At 31.3% G+C, this 20335-nt stretch overlaps 1 protein-coding gene across 2 annotated transcripts; it reads right to left on the bottom strand.

Annotated features, from left to right (window-relative positions):
- Nucleotides 1-1956: 1956 nt before the first annotated feature.
- On the bottom strand, nt 1957-20109 carry LOC134713524 (G-protein coupled receptor-associated protein LMBRD2-like). 2 transcript variants are annotated; one of them, XM_063574949.1, is made up of 13 exons: nt 20008-20109; nt 18244-18439; nt 16745-16971; nt 15751-15918; nt 14853-15063; nt 12410-12484; nt 10212-10497; nt 9788-9969; nt 7625-7758; nt 7072-7180; nt 6388-6589; nt 4754-4900; nt 1957-4465 (listed from the first exon to the last, which is right to left on the bottom strand). In XM_063574949.1, exons 2-13 carry the CDS (start codon nt 18415-18417, stop codon nt 4239-4241), a joined length of 2142 nt encoding a protein of 713 aa, XP_063431019.1. In that variant the 5' UTR covers nt 18418-18439; nt 20008-20109; the 3' UTR covers nt 1957-4238. The 2 variants fall into 2 exon arrangements, 1 of the variants encoding a protein (XP_063431019.1); XR_010106362.1 differs by having other exon boundaries at nt 4268-4465; nt 6383-6589; nt 20008-20097.
- Nucleotides 20110-20335: the final 226 nt, after the last annotated feature.

A 20335-nucleotide genomic window follows, 5' to 3' on the forward strand; every position in this document is an offset into this window, starting at 1 on the left:
ATGCCTTAATGGTAAACTGAAAACACTGAAATAAAACTGAATACTGTGAAAGTACTTTTGTTCGTGGGGTACCAATTTTCGTGGTTTTCGTGGATGACCTTATCCACGAATTTAAGTGTCCAACGAAATAAAACAACCATTGTCCAAATCAAGACATGGAAAGATCCCCATCGGTAGGTTTGACTTCTGATATGATCTAAAGAATATATTAATAACGCCAAATCTGAGATTTCTTTAATAACAGTTACAGAACTACAACTGCATGCAGGATAATACTCATTTGATCTTTAATAACATGAACTGTACAACTTTTGATCTTTTAATTCTCATAAAATATATTTTGGATCGAAGAAAGTCAGATTTCCGGTATTGATATGCTAGTATGATAAAGTGTTCATTTTATATCCTCATTGTTCTCGTGCATACGGAAAATAATTATTTCATGCTGGGCTTGATTTTGATAAGAATGGTTTGACAATTCAAGATACATTTATAGCACTTGTTTATGTTACTGTTTTCTTTAGGCGACATATGTAATGCCTAATTAACACCTTTGATGGTCGATGTTTACGTTGCAATTTTCTTCAGTACAGAATATTTGTAACCTTCGTTTCTAAATGCTTTAAATTTTCAATTTTATTTTTTTTAGAAAACTAAAATCCACGAATTTAAAAACCCACGAACATGTACATATAGCTCAAACCACGAAAATTGATACCCACGAATTAAAGTGCTTTCACAGTATATCTAGAACAATAATTCTTGCAAATATGCGCTACTAACACAGCTGTGAAAATTGAATTACACTAAATGTATGTGTTTAAACGATAACAGTTGCTTAAATGTGTTCAACAAAAAAAGACTATAAAATATAACAATAATAAGAGCAGATAAAGATAATTCATATTGTGTATCAAATTAAGTATACATATATCCTGAGCAAAGTTGAAAAGAAAATATATTTAGCATTGCAGCCACCATTTCAATCTAAAAGAGCAAACATAACTCTTTATAAGCTAAGAAAAAAATGCTTCAATCAAACTTGGTGTATATTTTCATAACATTTATATTTGACAATGCTTACCCTCTACTGAACTAAGGAAAATTATTTTATAACCATATCAATTAATCTATGAATATAAACTCCATGCCACCAGCACCAATAACTCTACCATGTTACACCTTATAATGCAATGTTGCAAGGCAGGACATCATTTGGTGCTTTTAACATTAATCAAAGTCAGTGAAGCTCAAAAAGCTCAAGCAACCAACAAACTTAATAATCTCAGCTCTCATGGTCCTACATATCAGTAACTTCTACTTCCTTTACCCTACTAAATATTTCCTCGATTCAGAATTCTTAGATGCACACTTTCATTCAAGCCTAGAGCTTTTGTGCATTTTTTAACACAAAAGATGGAGTATGAAATATGATTCAGAACTAACCTACTTTTGGCCAGATGTGATTTGCTTAATGAAGCGAATGGCCATAAACTGTTCTATATGCAAAGTTTGCAACTATCTTCTTCAAATGATACCAAGCCTCATCACAATAGACATTTACATGTAAAATTCTTCAATTTTTCAACTTTTATCAATTTCTGAAAACATGACCAATATTGGATCTTGACCCAAGTCCCTGCATACAATTGATTGAGGTGACATATATACTGAATTATAACTGTTCATTCCAAGCAAAGAGTCAAGTTGTCACTAGACTTACACTTGCACAACACTGGTACAATTAGAGAGCATTAGTGCACCAACAAGAGGCTCTTGTAAACTAGTATTGCTCATTTGGAATCAAATTGAGAAAAGTGAATCATCAAAGAGTTAAATTATCTAACATTTTAATAAGATACACAACAGCAGATAAAATACTAAGTGACGAGTAGCTAGCTGGGTCTCATTAAAATAAGATGAAGTAAGAAAAACATTTCTCTATCTAACCATTTAAAGCTCTACCTTTAAGTGCTAGTGTTTAAACACAAAAGTACATGTTATACATTTGTACCATAAAGAAATGTCTTTCATGTAACTATCTTTGCAATAACAGTGATCATTTAAAAAATCTAAATAACAGTTTACTATTATGCCTCAACTTCCAGATTCTATATTCAAATAACAGTTCAACAAAATCTTAGGATAAAAGATCAAAGGATAACATATTTGTGCAACTTTGAAATTAAAACCTACCGGTATATATGTTTTTCATTTTAAACAAGATAAGACAATTTAAACATGATATAACAATTTACATAGTCTCAGGTCTACCATCTCTTCAAATAAAATGCATTTTACAATTCATACTCACAAAATAGTGCAATTATAAACTTTCATACAAAAATGCTTACTTTATAACAAACATGGTTATGCAGTTTCTAGAAATAATGATAAAGATCTAATTGTGTAAATACATTATGTAAAGTGCATATAATAAATTCTAGGTTCTATCACATTAAAGATTCTCTGTGTTCTATTTGAAATTATAATTGAATTCATTGTAGTAGTTACTCATAATCAAACTTTTCTAAAAAAAAAAAAGGTAGAAGACAATGTCTTCATTTACACAAACTGACCATGGGTCAACAGGTGTGACTCATACATACTGAGAACTTGTAAGTGGTCTGTTACAGCTAACTTGTTGTTTTCTACTGCCAACAGTCATTAAAGCTAGTATTTAAAAATATTGATCCGTTTGGGAAAAAAAGGAATTTGGTAAATTTATGAAATTAGACTTTGAGAAATACATCTAACTATAATAATTCTAATTCTATAAACAAAATAATTATGGAATAAAAGATATAATTACCACTGTTAATCTGAAGGGACAATATTGTTGATTGATTTACTAAATATGTATAAATCAATTATATTCACAAGATATTTTTTTCATATTAAACAGAAAATCCCTACACTTCATTGTTATCTTCATGAGATTATTATAACAGGCACCTGCCTTTACGGTTGAACCTGTTTAAACTGAATCCTGGTAATAAAAAATCAATTGAAGATTATTTTGTTATTTCAGGATGTTTGTTAGCCTATGTAATCAGAACAACTTCCTATACCAGGCAAATCAGTCCAAACAGGTTTCTGTATATAACTATCTTTAATACAAATAATATATTGACTAGTATAATAAACAAAAATCCCCCTTTGCATTAATAACAAATTTTCAATAAAGTCATAATGAGTCTATAAATTAGTGATAAAATATAACAACATATTAATATCATTTTAGAAATTAGAAACTCCATCATCACTTTTAATATCTAACATTTAAAGAACTTGTGGTAGTTTCTAATAATGTCAAACTATAAAATGTCAGATCACAAGCTATAATTTATCAGTAATAAAGATTGAAACCAATTTTAATAATTTGGTTATGTCTTTGAAAATAGCATTCAAATATTTCAAATTTTAAAACACCCTGACAATTCAAATTAGTAACATTCGATTTTAAAAGTTGTAGTAATCTATGGATGATAAGGATTAATAATAATATGCCATTACTATAAAATTTATGTTTCATTACTTTGCAGTGACTCTTAATTTTTAATATCAAGAACAGCAATGTCCATGATACCTTTATTTATCGAATATCTGCTTTTCAGTTAAATATTATTATACATGATCTTATGGAATTTTACATATTTTTCTGAGCATTTATTTGTGTGGTTTAACCATCATGACATCTTTTATAAATGTGATATCAAATTTATAATAAGGGATTTTTCAATATCCTTTATTCCAATCATGATCAATCTATTAAAGTATTTGGTTTTTACACGGTTATGGTACTTCATTGGTACGTTTGTTGGGCAAAAAATCAATATCAGTGTGTAGTAAAAGGACAGAATGTATAAATTTCCATATCACGACTTGGAAATATGTGATGATGATAAATCTCTGGATGTTTGTATTTGGTTGAAAATGTACATACTCTAGCAGATGCTTGAAAAATGTCAAGTAAGCACAATTTTCATGTCATTTTAAGCAGACAAAAATAATTGAATGATGTCAGAAATCAATGCATAATAAAGAGTTTTTCTGCAAAATGAGAATAATGTAAATAAAATGTATTAGCTAAGTACTAGATAAATACTAATCCTAATAGAATATAAACATAAGTGCATATATTATTTTTAAATCTATTTTTCATTGCATTCTTTAACTACACTCTTTTGTACACAACCATAGAGATATTTCATTTAAACATTAAACTGACATGGTATTTAAATATCATCAAATATTCCTTTTGGTGGCCGAGGTCTAGATGATCCACTAGATGATCCGTATCTACTGGATGTGCTCCCTGGTCTACTAGACTGGTACCCTTGTGATATTCTGTTTGTATTAAAGTCCTCTACCTCTAGCTCAGCTGTATAGTCCAAAGGTTCGGCTTCACGTAGAAGTCCAGTTTTATCATTCTCATCTGGACTTCTAGCTACAGACTGTTTGGCTGGAAAATACAACATTATTTTTTATCAAAGTTGAATCTCTTTATCATAAGTTGCCTTGATCAAGAAAAATCATATTGAACTGGGGAAGGAAAGTAACAATCTTTAAATGTTAAAGGAACATAATGGGTAAATACTAAAACAGCTAAAATAAATTTCCTTTCCCTATATTTTATTCTTATTTATTTTGAATGTAGAGACAAATCATATAAGCTGGAGATGGATATTAACCCTCAATTGATTGATTGTTTGTTGTTCACGTCTTATTTCTAATGTAGATATGAACTCACCTCTATTCATTTGGAAGTCTCCAGCAGTTTCTACCTCTTTCCTGGCTGTTGCATTTCTAGAACTACTTGACCAGTCAACACCAAACTTTTCACTCCATTCTTTTTTTCTTTCGTCACTATTTGCCTTTCTCTCTAATTTTCTTTTTTCTGATGTTAAAGAAAAAGTTTTCAGTGGTTCAATTAACCTTCATCAACAATTTTCAAATTTTTTGTAAGCATTCAACTAATGTCTTGTATTAATACACTAAATTCCAATAACAGTATAAGATATGATTTTCATGTCATCAGATAAAGTAAAATGTACTAAGATTTTGCTTTCAGGAACTGTTAGTGGCATTATTCAGTATTGATTTACATCTGTTAAATGTTAGATGTATAACCCATATGAGCCAGTAAAGTGCATTTTCTAAATGATTTGGATTTTATTTTATTTTTCATCCATTGATCAGGAAAAAGGGGTATGTGCTAGAGTACATTATGTGCCTGTCCAAAGTCCAAAGTCAGGAACTTGGTCATTGGTTTTCTATGATTATAGGTTAGTGTTTATTATAGTTTATTCCATTTGGTGTTGAAGGCAAATATTTCATAGTTTCTGTTAAATATGTATTTTAGGGTTGCTGTTTCATTGATGTAAACAATCATTTTTCCACATTTTTCCACCCTCATAATGTAAAACAAGAGGCTGTCACAACGACAGCAAACCAGATTTATTAGCATTTATTTGTGTCCTGGCAATATCACAAGAACCATTACTGATGATTGGTGAAGTGAAAATTGTCAATATCAAATTTGACCTCTATTTTGTCATCAGTATCAACATATTAAAATTTGAAAAGCTTAGATTGAATGGTTTGTGAGTAAATGCAACAATGTGAATGGAAACACCATTTTACGATCTTTCAAGAACCATAACTCCTGAACGGTAAAAGTCAAAATCGTCATTATTGAACTTGACCTCTATTTTGTCATCAGTAACAACATATTAAAATTTGAAAAGCTTTGGTTGAATGGTTCATGAGAAAATGCACGGACACGACTGGAAACACCATTTTTCAATCTTTCAAGAACCATAACTCCTGAACGGTAAAAGTCAAAATCGTCATTATTGAACTTGAACTCCATTTTGTCACCAGTAACAACATATTAAAATTTGGGAAGCTTTGGTAGAACAGTTCATGCGTAAATGCACGGACACGACTGGAAACGCCATTTTTCAATCTTTCAAGAACCATAACTCCTGAACGGTAAAAGTCAAAATCGTCATTATTGAACTTGACCTCCATTTTGTCACCAGTAACAACATATTAAAATTTGGGAAGCTTTGGTAGAACTGTTCATGCGTAAATGCACGGACAAGACTGGAAACGCCATTTTTCAATCTTTCAAGAACCATAACTCCTGAACGGTAAAAGTCAAAATGGCCATTATTGAACTTGACCTTCATTTAGTTGTCAGTAACAACATATTAAAATTTTAAAAGCTTTAGTTGAACGGTTCTTGAGTTAATGCACGGACAACATTTGATTGCCGCCCGCCCGACCGACCGCCCGCCCGCCCGCCGAGCATCCCCAATTTAATAACCGACATTTTTGTCACAAAAATCCGGTTAATAATCTAAATAGTTTTTACCTTACCCCTACTAATTATGCTCTTTCCCTCATCTATAAACTCCTGTGTCATATCATCATCTCCTATAAACTGTTGGAATCCCAGGAAATGTAGAATCCTACTCCCTAGACTGAAGTAAGTACATATACACAGCAGTACTATCATGATAGGGAAATAAATGTTAAACCCATCAGATACAATAGATATCACATCCATGTGTCCCATTATCTGGAAATAGAGATTTTTTTACGGAATATTGTATAAAGTTGTGTTTAGTTATTCTACATTGGCTAGAGATATAGGGAGGGTTGAGATCTTACAAAACATGTTAAACTCATCACATTTTGGTTACTGTTCGGAGCCTCTGGCCTTTGTTAGTCTCGTAGGTTTTTAAGTTTAGTTCATTTATATGTTTTGGAGTTTAATATAACGTCCATTTTCACTGAACTTGTACACATTTTTATTTAGGGGCCAGCTGAGGTTCATTGAAGACCCTTTGGTGGACTTCAGCTGTTATTTGGTTGGGTTGTTGTCCCTTTCACATATTTCCCATTTCCATTCTCAATTTTATGAAATATTACTTTTCATAATTGATATCCTCCTGCTTTATTTCATTTTTGCTTTGAAATCTCTCCATTAAATGTATCTTTACACTTTCTTTTGATACATGCACAATATTTGAAAGGATATCACTATATAACAATATTTACCTGAGTGTATGAGGTTTCTTGCAAGCGTTCATCATATGTTATATGACTATCCAGATGAATTAGTCCAAGAAAGTTCAAACAAAGTGGTGGAGTAAGTCTACAAAGCATCCTGTAAGAATACATGTATAAAACATAGTCCATTAAGTACTCTATATATGAGCTGAAATTAAATGATTAAATGTACCTTTCAGGTTTTTCAATATATCACATTGCTTACTTATTCCTCCTACATATTCCATTTTTCATTTTCTTTTGTTGTCTTAACTTTTATCCTGTCGTTCGTTTTTGACCCATCCCACTGTATTATTTAAAAAGAACTATACATGCTTTGAACTAATTTTTTATATTTAAAAACAATCATGACCTTCTTTAAAAGTTTCATGGTTTTAAAGTATCATTACTTTAAAATTAATTTAGCTTGTACAGCTTGCCTATACACTTTTTCACATGAATATGCAGTAAACATGAATATGCAGTAAACATTTGAAAATTGCCAACTAACAACAATGTCTCAATCTTATAGACATGGATATATCTGTGACAAGAAACTTACATTCCAGTGAATACTAAACTGTACTCATCTGTCTGGTGGTGGGGTGCAATGTAGTAAAAGTTAAGTATCTTGATCTGGAACACACTGTAGTAGGCACAGAAACACAAATAGGCTATTGTAATAATTGAAGCCAGCTGTAAAGAAATGTATTTATCATTATTTTGAGGAATGCAGTTGGAAATGAGGTACAAATGTATTGATTTTATCCATGATCATTGATAAATTGATAAAATTACAATGCAATTAAAATCTATTTTTTAAAACTAATTATCTTTCAATTTCTTTAGGGTTAACCCTTTCCTCCATTGAATTTTTTTTTTTGCATACCTGATTTGCATAGGATTTTTCAATAAAATGCTAAAAATATACTTTAAAGTATTAATTCATTGCGAATAACAAATATTTCATCAAATAAATTTAAGTTGGATATTCCTATGATATTCCTTTAAATATTGGATACAAATTTTAATAAGTTTACTGCAAACACTTTGTAGTCAAAGCGTTTCAACTGAGGTACTACACAGGCGTCAAAAGGCGTCATTATGGAGTAAAGGGGGTGGCGTCAAAAAGCGTCATTATGGAGGAAAGGGTTAAAAGAAATCTCATTATTTCCGTACATGTATTCTCTGTTCAACCCTGCAGCATCTTCATATGCTTGTTCAAAGTCAAGAACCTCAATGGAAGGTGATTTATTTTGTCATCTTAATAGATTTTTGTTGTATAAAATATTTGGTGTTGATGGCAAGTCATGATAGTCACTTTTTAAATGTATTCTGTTTTCAGGGGTTCGACGACTTACAGAAAAGAGCGACGATTTACAGAAAAGAACCGAAAAGGACCGAAAAGGACCAAAAAGAACCGAAAAGGACCGAAAAGAACCGAAAAGGATATCGATTTTTTTTTGTAATAGAATGAAATAAGCAAATTGCATTTAATCATTGAAAACCTTATACTGTGACAGAACTAATTTTAACGCACATGTATGTGGAATTAACTTATAGAATAGAAAAATAGAAAAGATCTTTTTTATTCACCAAATAAGGGCCCCTAGGAGGGCATATAGCATACAAATAATAACATATGCAATACACATCGTCTGCATTAGATATGCCATTTCTTCCAAAAATGCGTTGCTCGATATCTAATTTATGAACCTGATGTTCAGTGCATTGTTGTCGTTTGTTGATGTGGTTTGTGTTTCTTGTTTCTCGTTTTTATATTGATTAATCCGTTGGATTTCCCGTTTGAATGTTTCTTTCAATAGTCATTGTTGGGGGCCCATTTCAAACTTGCTGTTTGGTGTGTGCAGGCTCCGTGTTGAAGACCGTATTTTGACTTATAATAGTTTAGCTGTACAAATTATGACTTTGATTGGGAGTTTTCACACCTTCTGATATATATAAGAACAAATATGTAAATGATAAGATTAAAATCCTTGATGAAAAAATAAATAATTAAGCATACATGTATTAAACAAAATTTAACTAGAAAAACATGTTAAACTGTTTCTTATTTGTAAATTCACATATTCTTATAAATGCCAATCCAAATTTTTAATTATGCATTCAATTTTGTTATTACGAAGAATTGTTAACAATATAAAAAAATATAATACATTGTTTTAACTTTATTTAATAAATATATGTATCCTCTTTTCGGTTCTTTTCGGTCCTTTTCGGTTCTTTTTGGTCCTTTTCGGTTCTTTTCGGTTCTTTTCTGTAATTCGTCGCTCTTTTCTGTAAATCGTTGGACCGTGTTTTCAGGGCGGTAAAGACCTGTCTCTGGTTGAAAGTGTAAATTGACCTCTAGATGTCATTTGATTTATTGCATTGTTTGGTTGCTGTCTCATTGTTAAATACTCTTTAGATCTCTTTTACCCTTACTTTTAGTAGACTCTACAGAAATAAACAAAAAATCTGAATCTGGTTGTTCTAATGAGTTATATAATCAAACATGTTTCATACTAGACACATGTCTCTTTTGACACTGATCATGCTTTTACATTTTATACATTATAGCATATAAACTCACCTCAATGTAAACAAGTCTAAATTGAAAACTCACCTCAATGTAAACAAGTCTAAATTGAAAACTCATCTCAATGTAAACAAGTCTAAATTGAAAACTCACCTCAATGTAAACAAGTCTAAATTGAAAACTCACCTCAATGTATACATAGTCATAGTTGTGCTTGGCTACATTAAGGAACACAGCAAATAATGATAGGACTGGAGATTTTATGAAGAATAAGCATTCTGACCATACGACCATGAAAGAGAAAATTGCTAAAATAACAGTAACCACTCTAAATGTCCATGGTCGTGCCCAACATTTCCAATACCATTCTGAAATTATATAATTTAAAAATACAAAAAAATCAAATATCATGTACATGTACCAAATAAACAATCTCAAACATGACCAATACACAAACAATTTAGAAGTAAGCAAGGATTTAAGTTTAACTTACGCATTCATTTAAGAAAAGTTGTTAGAACTCAAACTCTAAACAAACTCTTAATAAAAAATATTTTTCTAATCAAAAGAAGTATTTTGTTTCGATAAAGCAATAACTAAAGAAACTTACCAACGGTTGGTGTATAAATACTACGCCACCACCCCTTCTCCACCATAAATGACCTTTTGAACCTTCTCTCTGGACTATTTCTATTCATTTCCTCATCCTCTAAATTGAATGCCTTCTCCATTAAATTATTCCATTGAATCTGAGTACGTCTGTGTGTCTGGCTAGCCTGTATTACACGTTTGTGTAGTTTCACAAGAGCTTTTTCACTAATGACATCTTGAGCAGCATTGTAGTCTTCATAATCATCTACATTGGGTTTAACAGACTTTCTCAACGATTCAGGACACTGAAATCAATATAAAAATAAAATAATAATCATCTACATTGGGTTTAACAGACTTTCTCAAAGATTCAGGACACTGAAATCAATATAAAAATAAAATAATAATCATCTACATTGGGGTTTAACAGACTTTCTCAACGATACAGGACACTGAAATCAATATAAAAATAAAATAATAATCATCTACATTGGGTTTAACAGACTTTCTCAACGATTCAGGGCACTGAAATCAATATAAAAATAAAATAATAATCATCTACAATGGGTTTAACAGACTTTCTCAACGATACAGGACACTGAAATCAATATAAAAATAAAACAATAATCATCTACATTGGGTTTAACAGACTTTCTCAACGATTCAGGACACTGAAATCAATATAAAAATAAAATAATAATCATCTACAATGGGTTTAACAGACTTTCTCAACGATACAGGACACTGAAATCAATATAAAAATAAAATAATAATCATCTACATTGGGTTTAACAGATTTTCTCAACGATTCAGGACACTGAAATTAATATAAAAATAAAATAATAATCATCTACATTGGGTTTAACAGACTTTCTCAACGATTCAGGACACTGAAATTAATATAAAAATAAAATAATAATCATTTACATTGGGTTTAACAGACTTTCTCAACGATTCAGGACACTGAAATTAATATAAAAATAAAATAATAATCATCTACATTGGGTTTAACAGACTTTCTCAACGATTCAGGACACTGAAATTAATATAAAAATAAAATAATAATCATCTACATTGGGTTTAACAGACTTTCTCAACGATTCAGGACACTGAAATTAATATAAAAATAAAATAATAATCATCTACATTGGGTTTAACAGACTTTCTCAACGATTCAGGACACTGAAATAGATATAAAAATAAAATAATAATCATCTACATTGGGTTTAACAGACTTTCTCAACGATTCAGGACACTGAAATAGATATAAAAATAAAATAATAATCATCTACATTGGGTTTAACAGACTTTCTCAACGATTCAGGACACTGAAATCAATATAAAAATAAAACAATAATCATCTACATTGGGTTTAACAGACTTTCTCAAAGATTCAGGACACTAAAATCAATATAAAAATAAAATAATAATCATCTACATTGGGTTTAACAGACTTTCTCAACGATTCAGGACACTGAAATCAATATAAAAATAAAATAATAATCATCTACATTGGGTTTAACAGACTTTCTCAACGATTCAGGACACTGAAATCAATATAAAAATAAAATAATAATCATCTACATTGGGTTTAACAGACTTTCTCAACGATTCAGGACACTGAAATCAATATAAAAATAAAATAATAATCATCTACATTGGGTTTAACAGACTTTCTCAACGATTCAGGACACTGAAATCAATATAAAAATAAAATAATAATCATCTACATTGGGTTTAACAGACTTTCTCAAAGATTCAGGACACTAAAATCAATATAAAAATAAAATAAAAGTGCTGTAAATTCAGAAATTATTGGAACATTTTAATTTATGCCAATTATGCGCAATTTGAAATATTTTATATGAATTAAACAAGATTTTTCTTAATATCTCAAAAGTTCAAATTAGTCTAAAAAAACATTAACGCAATTTAATAAATGCATGCAACAATTTCTGAATTTTCAGTTCATTGACACAACAAATACCATCTGTATACAGTATTAAATCCAATCTCAAGTCAAACCTCATTTTATACTGAAGATGAAAGGTTGGGTTTTTAATTATGCAGATGCATAAAGGGGAGAATCATATATCATAATAAAGATAAAAAAAAAAGATGTGGTATAAGTGCCAATGAGACAGCTCTCACACCCAAGTCACAATTTGTAAAAGTAAACCATTACAGGCCATCAGAACAAACACATAATGACCCTACCTTAGATAAGACTGTATCCACATGTTGTCTCAATGGATTATTGTAACATACTTTGTCAGACACTTGCTTTATCTCCTGTAATAGAAGGGAGGTAATACAATTATATGTATGATCAATTCATATCTAATAAAGCAGTGTTCTCCCCAGGATTTTTGGATAGCGCTGTGGTAAGCGCGTGATTTTCCACAATTCTCAGTAATTTTGTCGCGTCGCGTGGTTAGTTTGTAATTGATTTTTTATGTGTTTTTCCTATATTATGCTATTGATGTTTTCTCTTATAATGATGTCCTCATCATGCTCATGGAAGTTACCCTTTGTTTGCTAATGTTATTGTCTGGATATAGACATGATAGAAGAAAAGTCTTTTTCTCCATTGTAAATTCAAATAATCCTCATATTATTATCTGTCTGTAAAACCCAAGGAGAAGTCTTTTCCATGGTAGGTCTTTACCAGACTGCCTATGTGAAGATTTCTTATTACTAACAGGTGATGTTGCAGAACATGTAGGACCAACAATAAAGTCATTGTCAGCTTCTGTGAGAAAGTTTTCAATGACAAGATTGGTATTTTTTACATTTACTTTTATAAACATTTCTAGCAAAGTGCAACTTTGCAATAAAAATGAGTATAGTATTTCAAAGGAAGAAATGAACTTGCCCTTTCAATAATATTCAAATGTTATCAAAGATTTGCTTAAAAAAAGGCTAAAATATTCCAATTATGAATTATGAATACAACATGTATGAAAGAAATCCTATGAATATTTTAAAGATATTTTTTTTATTTTAAAGGTAAATTACCAATCAAATACATTATGTATGCCAATTGAAGCAATTAACACCTTTAGAGGTTGTGTTTGATAATTCTATAAACATTTGAATACGTGCCACCAGATAAGTTTGTCAAGATTTGACAATACTTCTTTTAGGTCTTTCCCTCCCAAATTATCTCCCTTACTGGCTGACACAACTTCCTGTTTAAATTTGTGGCCTTTTTAGCATTAAATACTATTCCTAATCCAAGCCATCCTCTGTTTACATTAAATTCAAAGCAATATTTAATGAATATATATTGATGATTGGTTGACAAATATCGATATTTCATATATATCTACACAAAATTTTCGTTTTGTCTTATTCCCTTATCCATTTGAAAAAGAGCCACGGATGGAAAAGTAATCGTAATATACGGGCTTATAATGAATCCCTTGATAACAGGGTTGCCTCCTTCAAACAATTCAGGTTCGACAGTTCGGTAGTAAAAGCGAAAAAGTAATGATATAGTCATAGATGGTTCAATCAATGGTCGAGACCACGTTGTCAGAGAAGGGGATAACACTTCCCTTATATTTTTTAGAAATGAACTTTTCATCACCCGAGACATGCATTAAATGTCTCTGTCCATTCCTTTCTTAAGTTTCGGTATCTTTTAAAAGCGAAAAATTCCGAGGAAGGAAAGGTTAATTTGGCAGTAAAAGTTTTGCAAATGGCGCCATTTTGATCATTTATTGAACTGGTCCCTACGATATTTGACATCAATGGGTGAATTAACTATCTCTCGGATAAATAAACCAGTCGATCACGTGATCGGGATGTGTACAAAACAATTTGAAATTCAAAATCAATAGCGCTGATTTTGATTGGATAGCGCCGCGGTCTGCCCAAATACCACCGCGGTGAATTCAAATAGCGCTGAACATCGCAGCGCTAAAACGGCCTGGGGAGAACACTGTAAAGTCTACTCATATAACATGTAACATACCTATTAATATACCCATTCAGTCCAAAAATAAATAGGAACTAAAAACTGCAAGAGGATTGTGCATATGCACATGTTATTTAAGAATGTCAATGGCTTGTGAACATTGATGCATGGGTCTAAGCATATAATGTTATCTTAGTAAAGCCCATGGCCTATGGAAAAAAAAAATTCACAACATTATCACAATTAAAAAATAATTGACCTACCACTAGTGGTTTCCCATAAACTAACCTAATCTGAATCACAAACTATAAATACATGTTAACTAGGTAAAAGTCAATAGACTGAGGAGTCAGGACTAAATAATATCCATGCAAATGAGATGTGCCAATGCAAAAAATGCATACCAAGTTTTATTGATCTACCACTAGTGGCTACCTACAGATTGACCTAATCACAAACTAATACATTGTTTAAGTTACTGCTGCATTTGCCAACAACACCATATCTCTGTTTCGCTTTTTGATTTCGTCAAGGCAAGACAAAAATTGCCTCCATCATACAGAAATAATAATTTTTAAATTTTGTAAAATTTTTAAAACTTTCTTAAAATAGTAGAAAGAGGAATATTTGTTTCAAGTTCAATTTCTAAAGATATTTTCATAAACAATATTTTGATTTATGATCCCAAAAATTAAAAAATAATATTTGAAATTGCAATTCTTTAAGAATTTCACAAACCTCAAGTACATCTTCAAGATTTTCTTCTGCTTCTGTTTTTTCTGTGCTGAGTTTAGAAATTTTAAACTGTGTTCTTCCCAACATATGTCCATGTTTACTGCTATTCCAAACAGTGCGAGGGACTTCTACTAATCCATAACCAAGTAACAGGACAAGTAAGAACAAACCCCAGGTATTACTAGCTGTTATTCCAATCACTTTTAACTTCTCTCTGAATAATTTAAGCAAGGTAAGTATGCTTCAATATAGTAGAAATTTATAAATCAACTATGTTCTTAATTCTAATCTTTAATTTAAATGTCTGACCGTCTGATCATTTATTCAAGCACAATAATATTAGATACTGCTTTAACAAGTTGATGTTTTGCTAGAACACAAAAGAAAGTGCTACCAGATACTCTAACAACAGCTACTAAAATAGGCACAATTTCATGAACTCTTTTAAAAATATGAAAACCTGACAAAATCAAACTTGACCTGTGTTTTATCATAGGCGTTGATGTGTTCACAATTTCTTTTTTATGTACATGTAGTGACCAGAAATACATTTTTACAATATGTATTTTACTTTACATAGAATAAATCAGAAAAACTGAATACTGACTGAACTAGTTTTAACTGGTCTTAGCTATCAACCTTTATGCAGCAATACATGCCTGTTTCGTTAATGTATAGATGTTAATCATAAGCAATAAATACCAAATCAGTAAATATAATACTTAACATGGCACCATCTCATGAAAAGGTTAATTTTCGTAAAAGAGCACAAATGTCTAAAAGAGACTTGAGTTCTAAACACAAAAACCAAAAGCCTTCTAGGTAGTTTACATGTGGAGAACAATGTGATCTAACTGCAATGTATCTTCTTTTCCATTTTATTTTTAACTATAAAACTTACGCATCAATATGAAGATCTGGTCTTGCTGCTACATAAATCAAACAAATACCAAATATTAATAGATACGTTCCATAGTATATGGCATTTTCTATCAAAGCTGTTTTTATCTTTCCTGCTACACTGAAATCTCCAGCTGTGGAATAGGACTGCATCAGTGGTAATAGAAGCCTATGAAAAAAAGAAATATCAGGTAAGTTATCTACTCAATCTTAATCATCTACAAATAAAAAGAGATGTAAAATGAAAAAGCAAGATGCGTGGCACAAAAAAGACAAAAGACATTTCAAAATCGATAAAAAATAACACATTCAAAAAATTATTTGTAAAGCTAATCCTACATCGTACATGTACTTCTTAATACCCTTATAAATATTTAAAGTAAAGTAAATGTGAATGTTTTTTCTTTTCAGTAGTCTCTAAGTTAGCATTTTACTGAAAGAACACACTTAAAGGATCTTAAAAAAGAGCAAAACAGATAATTTTTGCTTGATAAGTTTTTTTGTGTGCTTTTGAAGATGAAAAACAAATTAAAACTGTGCATGTTCTGATTTTTTCTGAACCAGACTGTTTTACATAGTTATTTCAAGGCCTTTTTATAGCTGACTATGCAGTATGGGCTTTGCTCATTGTTGAAGGCAGTATGGTGACCTATAGTTTCTGTCATTTTGGTCTCTTGTGGAGAATTGTCTCAATGGCAATCATACAACATCTTCTTTTTTATGTTAACACATCTCACAAAGATATTTCTGACAGAAAATGTAATCTTTCTACAGTGGATTCATTTATGTTCATGGGTACCAATTTTTTGTGGAATATGAAAACCTTACATATTTAGAGGATATTTAATTTTGTGGTTTTGCCAAAGTCTGCATACAAGCCTATAGAAAATTTGTCATTCTTTGAACATTTAATTTCTTGGTTCACCTGTACCAACAAAATCCACGAAAATTGGTATCCAACAAATAATAATGAATCTACATGTACAGTAGCTTACCAAGTAAGGAATTGAGATGACCAATATACAACATGCCAAAGTGCAGGTAAAACATTATCTGGTACATGACTGAGAGGTTTTTGACATTGAGAAGATTCTGCACTATATTTCTGTGAAGGTGTTGGTCCTGGTGTTGTAGTCACATTTGTGGTACTAGTGGTATTAGATGGGTCTGGAGTTGTTACTGCAGGAGACTGGTTGTCTTGAAGGCATTGTCTGTAAAATGTCTGAAATAATGCAAAGTTACATCTATATTACAAGGGCTCTCCAGAAACTGAAGGATTTAAAAATTTAATATATACATGTGTACATATACACTGTTTTGAAAAATAATGGGAAATTGAACTAGAGGCTCTCAAGAGCCTGTATCACTCACCTGATTCTACTTGGGTTTTTGAAATCATATAAAAAAAATATAAAATTTGGCTAAAAGTGACAACACAACCTCATAAGGAAAGGAACATTCAGGCCATGTTTAATGTCATTCAAAAGTCCCCCACTGGCGGCCATCTTGGATGACTCATCGGCTACAAAGTAACAACACTTGGTCAGCACCTCTATGGAACATTCATGCCGTGTTTGGTTTTATTCCATTCAGTGGTTCTCTAAAAGAAGTCATTTGTATGCATTTCCCATAGGGTCCTATGTTAAACGAAGTCCCCTGCTGGCGGCCATCTTGGATAATGGATCGGCTACAAAGTAACAACACTTGGTCAGCACCTCATAAGGAACATTCATGCCATGTTTGGTTTCAGTCCATTCAGTGGTTCTCTAAAAGAAGTCATTTGTATGCATTTCCCAAAGGAGCCTATGTTAAACTAAGTCCCCCGCTGGCGGCCATCTTTGATAATGGATAGGCTACAAAGTAACAACACTTGGTTAGCACCACATTAGGAACATTCATGCCATGTTTGATTTCATTCCATTCAGTGGTTCTCTAAAAGAAATCATTTGTATGCATTTCCCATAGGGTCCTATGTTAAACTAAGTCCCCCGCAGGCAGCCATCTTGGATGATGGATCGGCTACAAAGTAACAACACTTGGTCAGCACCTCATAAGGAACATTCATGCCATGTTTGGTTTCATTAATATTCCATTCAGTGGTTCTCAAGAAGAAGTTCAAAATGTAAAAAGTTAACGACGACAACGACGACGGATGAAGGACGACGGACGCCAAGTGGTGAGAAAAGCTTACTTAGCCCTTTGGGCCAGGTGAGCTAAAAATTGGGACAGACAGCAAAAACAAACTTCAAGGTATAACAGAGAAGTTCTTGAGAATCATAGTATGTCTTTATTCATGTTGCCATACATAATTATGTTTTCCATCTTGCAAATTTGGTCAAATTGAAATCTGAAAAGTACATTTTTTTTTACATGTACATAGGTTAAAAAACTACTATCTGTCATCAACAAGAGAAGATAACTGCATACATTTGTAAATTAACAAATTTATATCTAATTACCAGTGATTTGTAACTCATGTGAAAATGTTACTTACTGAAGAAACGTCTAATGGTAAAACAAACACTATCAGAAAGGAGAAGTACCATGCCACAAAAGTAGCTAATGTTGTCAATGCATGATTCTTCCTCAGGTCACCATAGCGATGTAATAAAAATGCAGCTAAACAACACGTACATATAATCTCAACAACAAGGGGACCTGCACTCATTCTATCATTATAAAAACTTCAACTGAAAATAAACCATCAAATTAATGTTATCTTTATACATCAAAATTAATATTTTATCTTTCCACTGTTTTATCAAATATATATTTAGTCCAAGCCCAATCTGGCTATATAAACTCAAGCCAGTTTCAAGTCAGAAACCAGCTGTAATTCAGTGGATTAACAGTTTTTCTTTTGTGCATTATTTTGACAAAATGGATAATAAATAATTTCATAATGATCAAAGACTAAGTTTTTAATCTGGAAGATATGTAAAAGAAAGGCAGAAAGTTCAAAACCGCTATCAAACTCATTATAAACTGTTTAAATTAATTAATCTTTCTCTTTTGTCTTCATAAAGAATCTTTGTTTTTACTTCTACCAAGCTAACTTGTATTTTATTTTACATAGAACACATAACAATAATACCAGATTGACTTTGTACATGTTGTAAATACCAATGAACAATAATCTTAATAAATCACAAGTAATAATATATCATGTAATCACAAAAAGATATTTCATTTAAAAAAATCATGAATTCATAAAATTATAAACATCTTGGTATTCAACATAAAATTGAATAAAAAAATAATTGCGAATAGACCATGGGCTATCATAGTTATACTGCATGTATATATATTGACTGAATACACATTATTACTATTTGTCCACAATTACTGGACTTCACACAGGTTCCCCATAAAATTTTGACTTCATAATACAGTGATATTGTTTGCCTTAAATTAGTGGAGAATAACGGCTTTTTCCCCTGGAGTCAAGAATCCCAATTTGAAAATGAATGGGTTTAAATTATTCCCAAAAAGACAACTATTTCCCAAACAGTGTAGTCTCAGTAGTAATTGTGCATGAATACAAACTGAAAAACACTCATTTAAACAATTTTCAAGCCTCAAAATTACTATATGTGCACATTTAAGGGTCATTATACTGATATAATGGGGTCTTATTTTAAAGCAGGGTTAGACTCTTGAAAAAGCTAGGGTCTGTAAATTGAAGTTTCAGTCAAATTCATTGTTTATTTTATATTTCCCAATTTGATGAAAATGACGCATATTTCCCAATAAAAAACGGTAGAGGTAGTTTTGAAAAAAGCCAACAATATCATTGTAATACAAAATATCTGACATCACAATTGGAAAAGTGATTGTTAAACGACGTCAATAGGTCAAGCGGAACAGATTCTCTGGTCAGCTGGGAATAGTGGTAAGGTGTTTAGAATAATTTTTGTTAACAGGGCTAACAGGTACTTAGACAAAAGTAAAGGACAAACATGAATCAGGGCGAATGGACCTGTATTCAGTCATCGCTGAAAAGAGTTACATGTATTTTTGGTGAAATCGTTTAGGAGGATCTGAAAGCGAGCTTCAGAGGCAGGTGAACCTGAAACGAGGTGACAATTAAAGCATGTTTGACTGTACAGTATACGACGGTCTGGTAAATAATTTGGTAATTGTATTATCATTTGCAGACATGCAGATGACAGGATTTTAATGTTTTTGCTACTTTTAAAAATATAAGATAAAAAATTTCGACCATCACTATTTCCACTTAGTGTAAGCATGTTTATACCGTAATTTAAAAAATCGGCGTTAATGCATTTTCGAGTAAAATTGAAGAAACTGGTTAACTTATTTGCTGTCAGCATCATCTGACGTCACCAATCGATTTATAGTGAAATTCTAACAAGGAAATCGAATTTCGCGTTAATTATCATCGAAATCCGGATAATTGATATTAAAATGCATAGAATCAATATTTCCCCAAAAAAATTGTAAAAATACATTATTCATATATTATAACGAGAAAATATTAAAAATAAATATGAAGATAGCATTGCTTTTGTATTTTTAAGAACAATTGCAAAAGTAAAATGCGTAAAATATTTCGTTGTTTCCCC

Source organism: Mytilus trossulus, chromosome 1, assembly GCF_036588685.1.
Source record: "Mytilus trossulus isolate FHL-02 chromosome 1, PNRI_Mtr1.1.1.hap1, whole genome shotgun sequence".
Taxonomy (NCBI): domain Eukaryota; kingdom Metazoa; phylum Mollusca; class Bivalvia; order Mytilida; family Mytilidae; genus Mytilus; species Mytilus trossulus.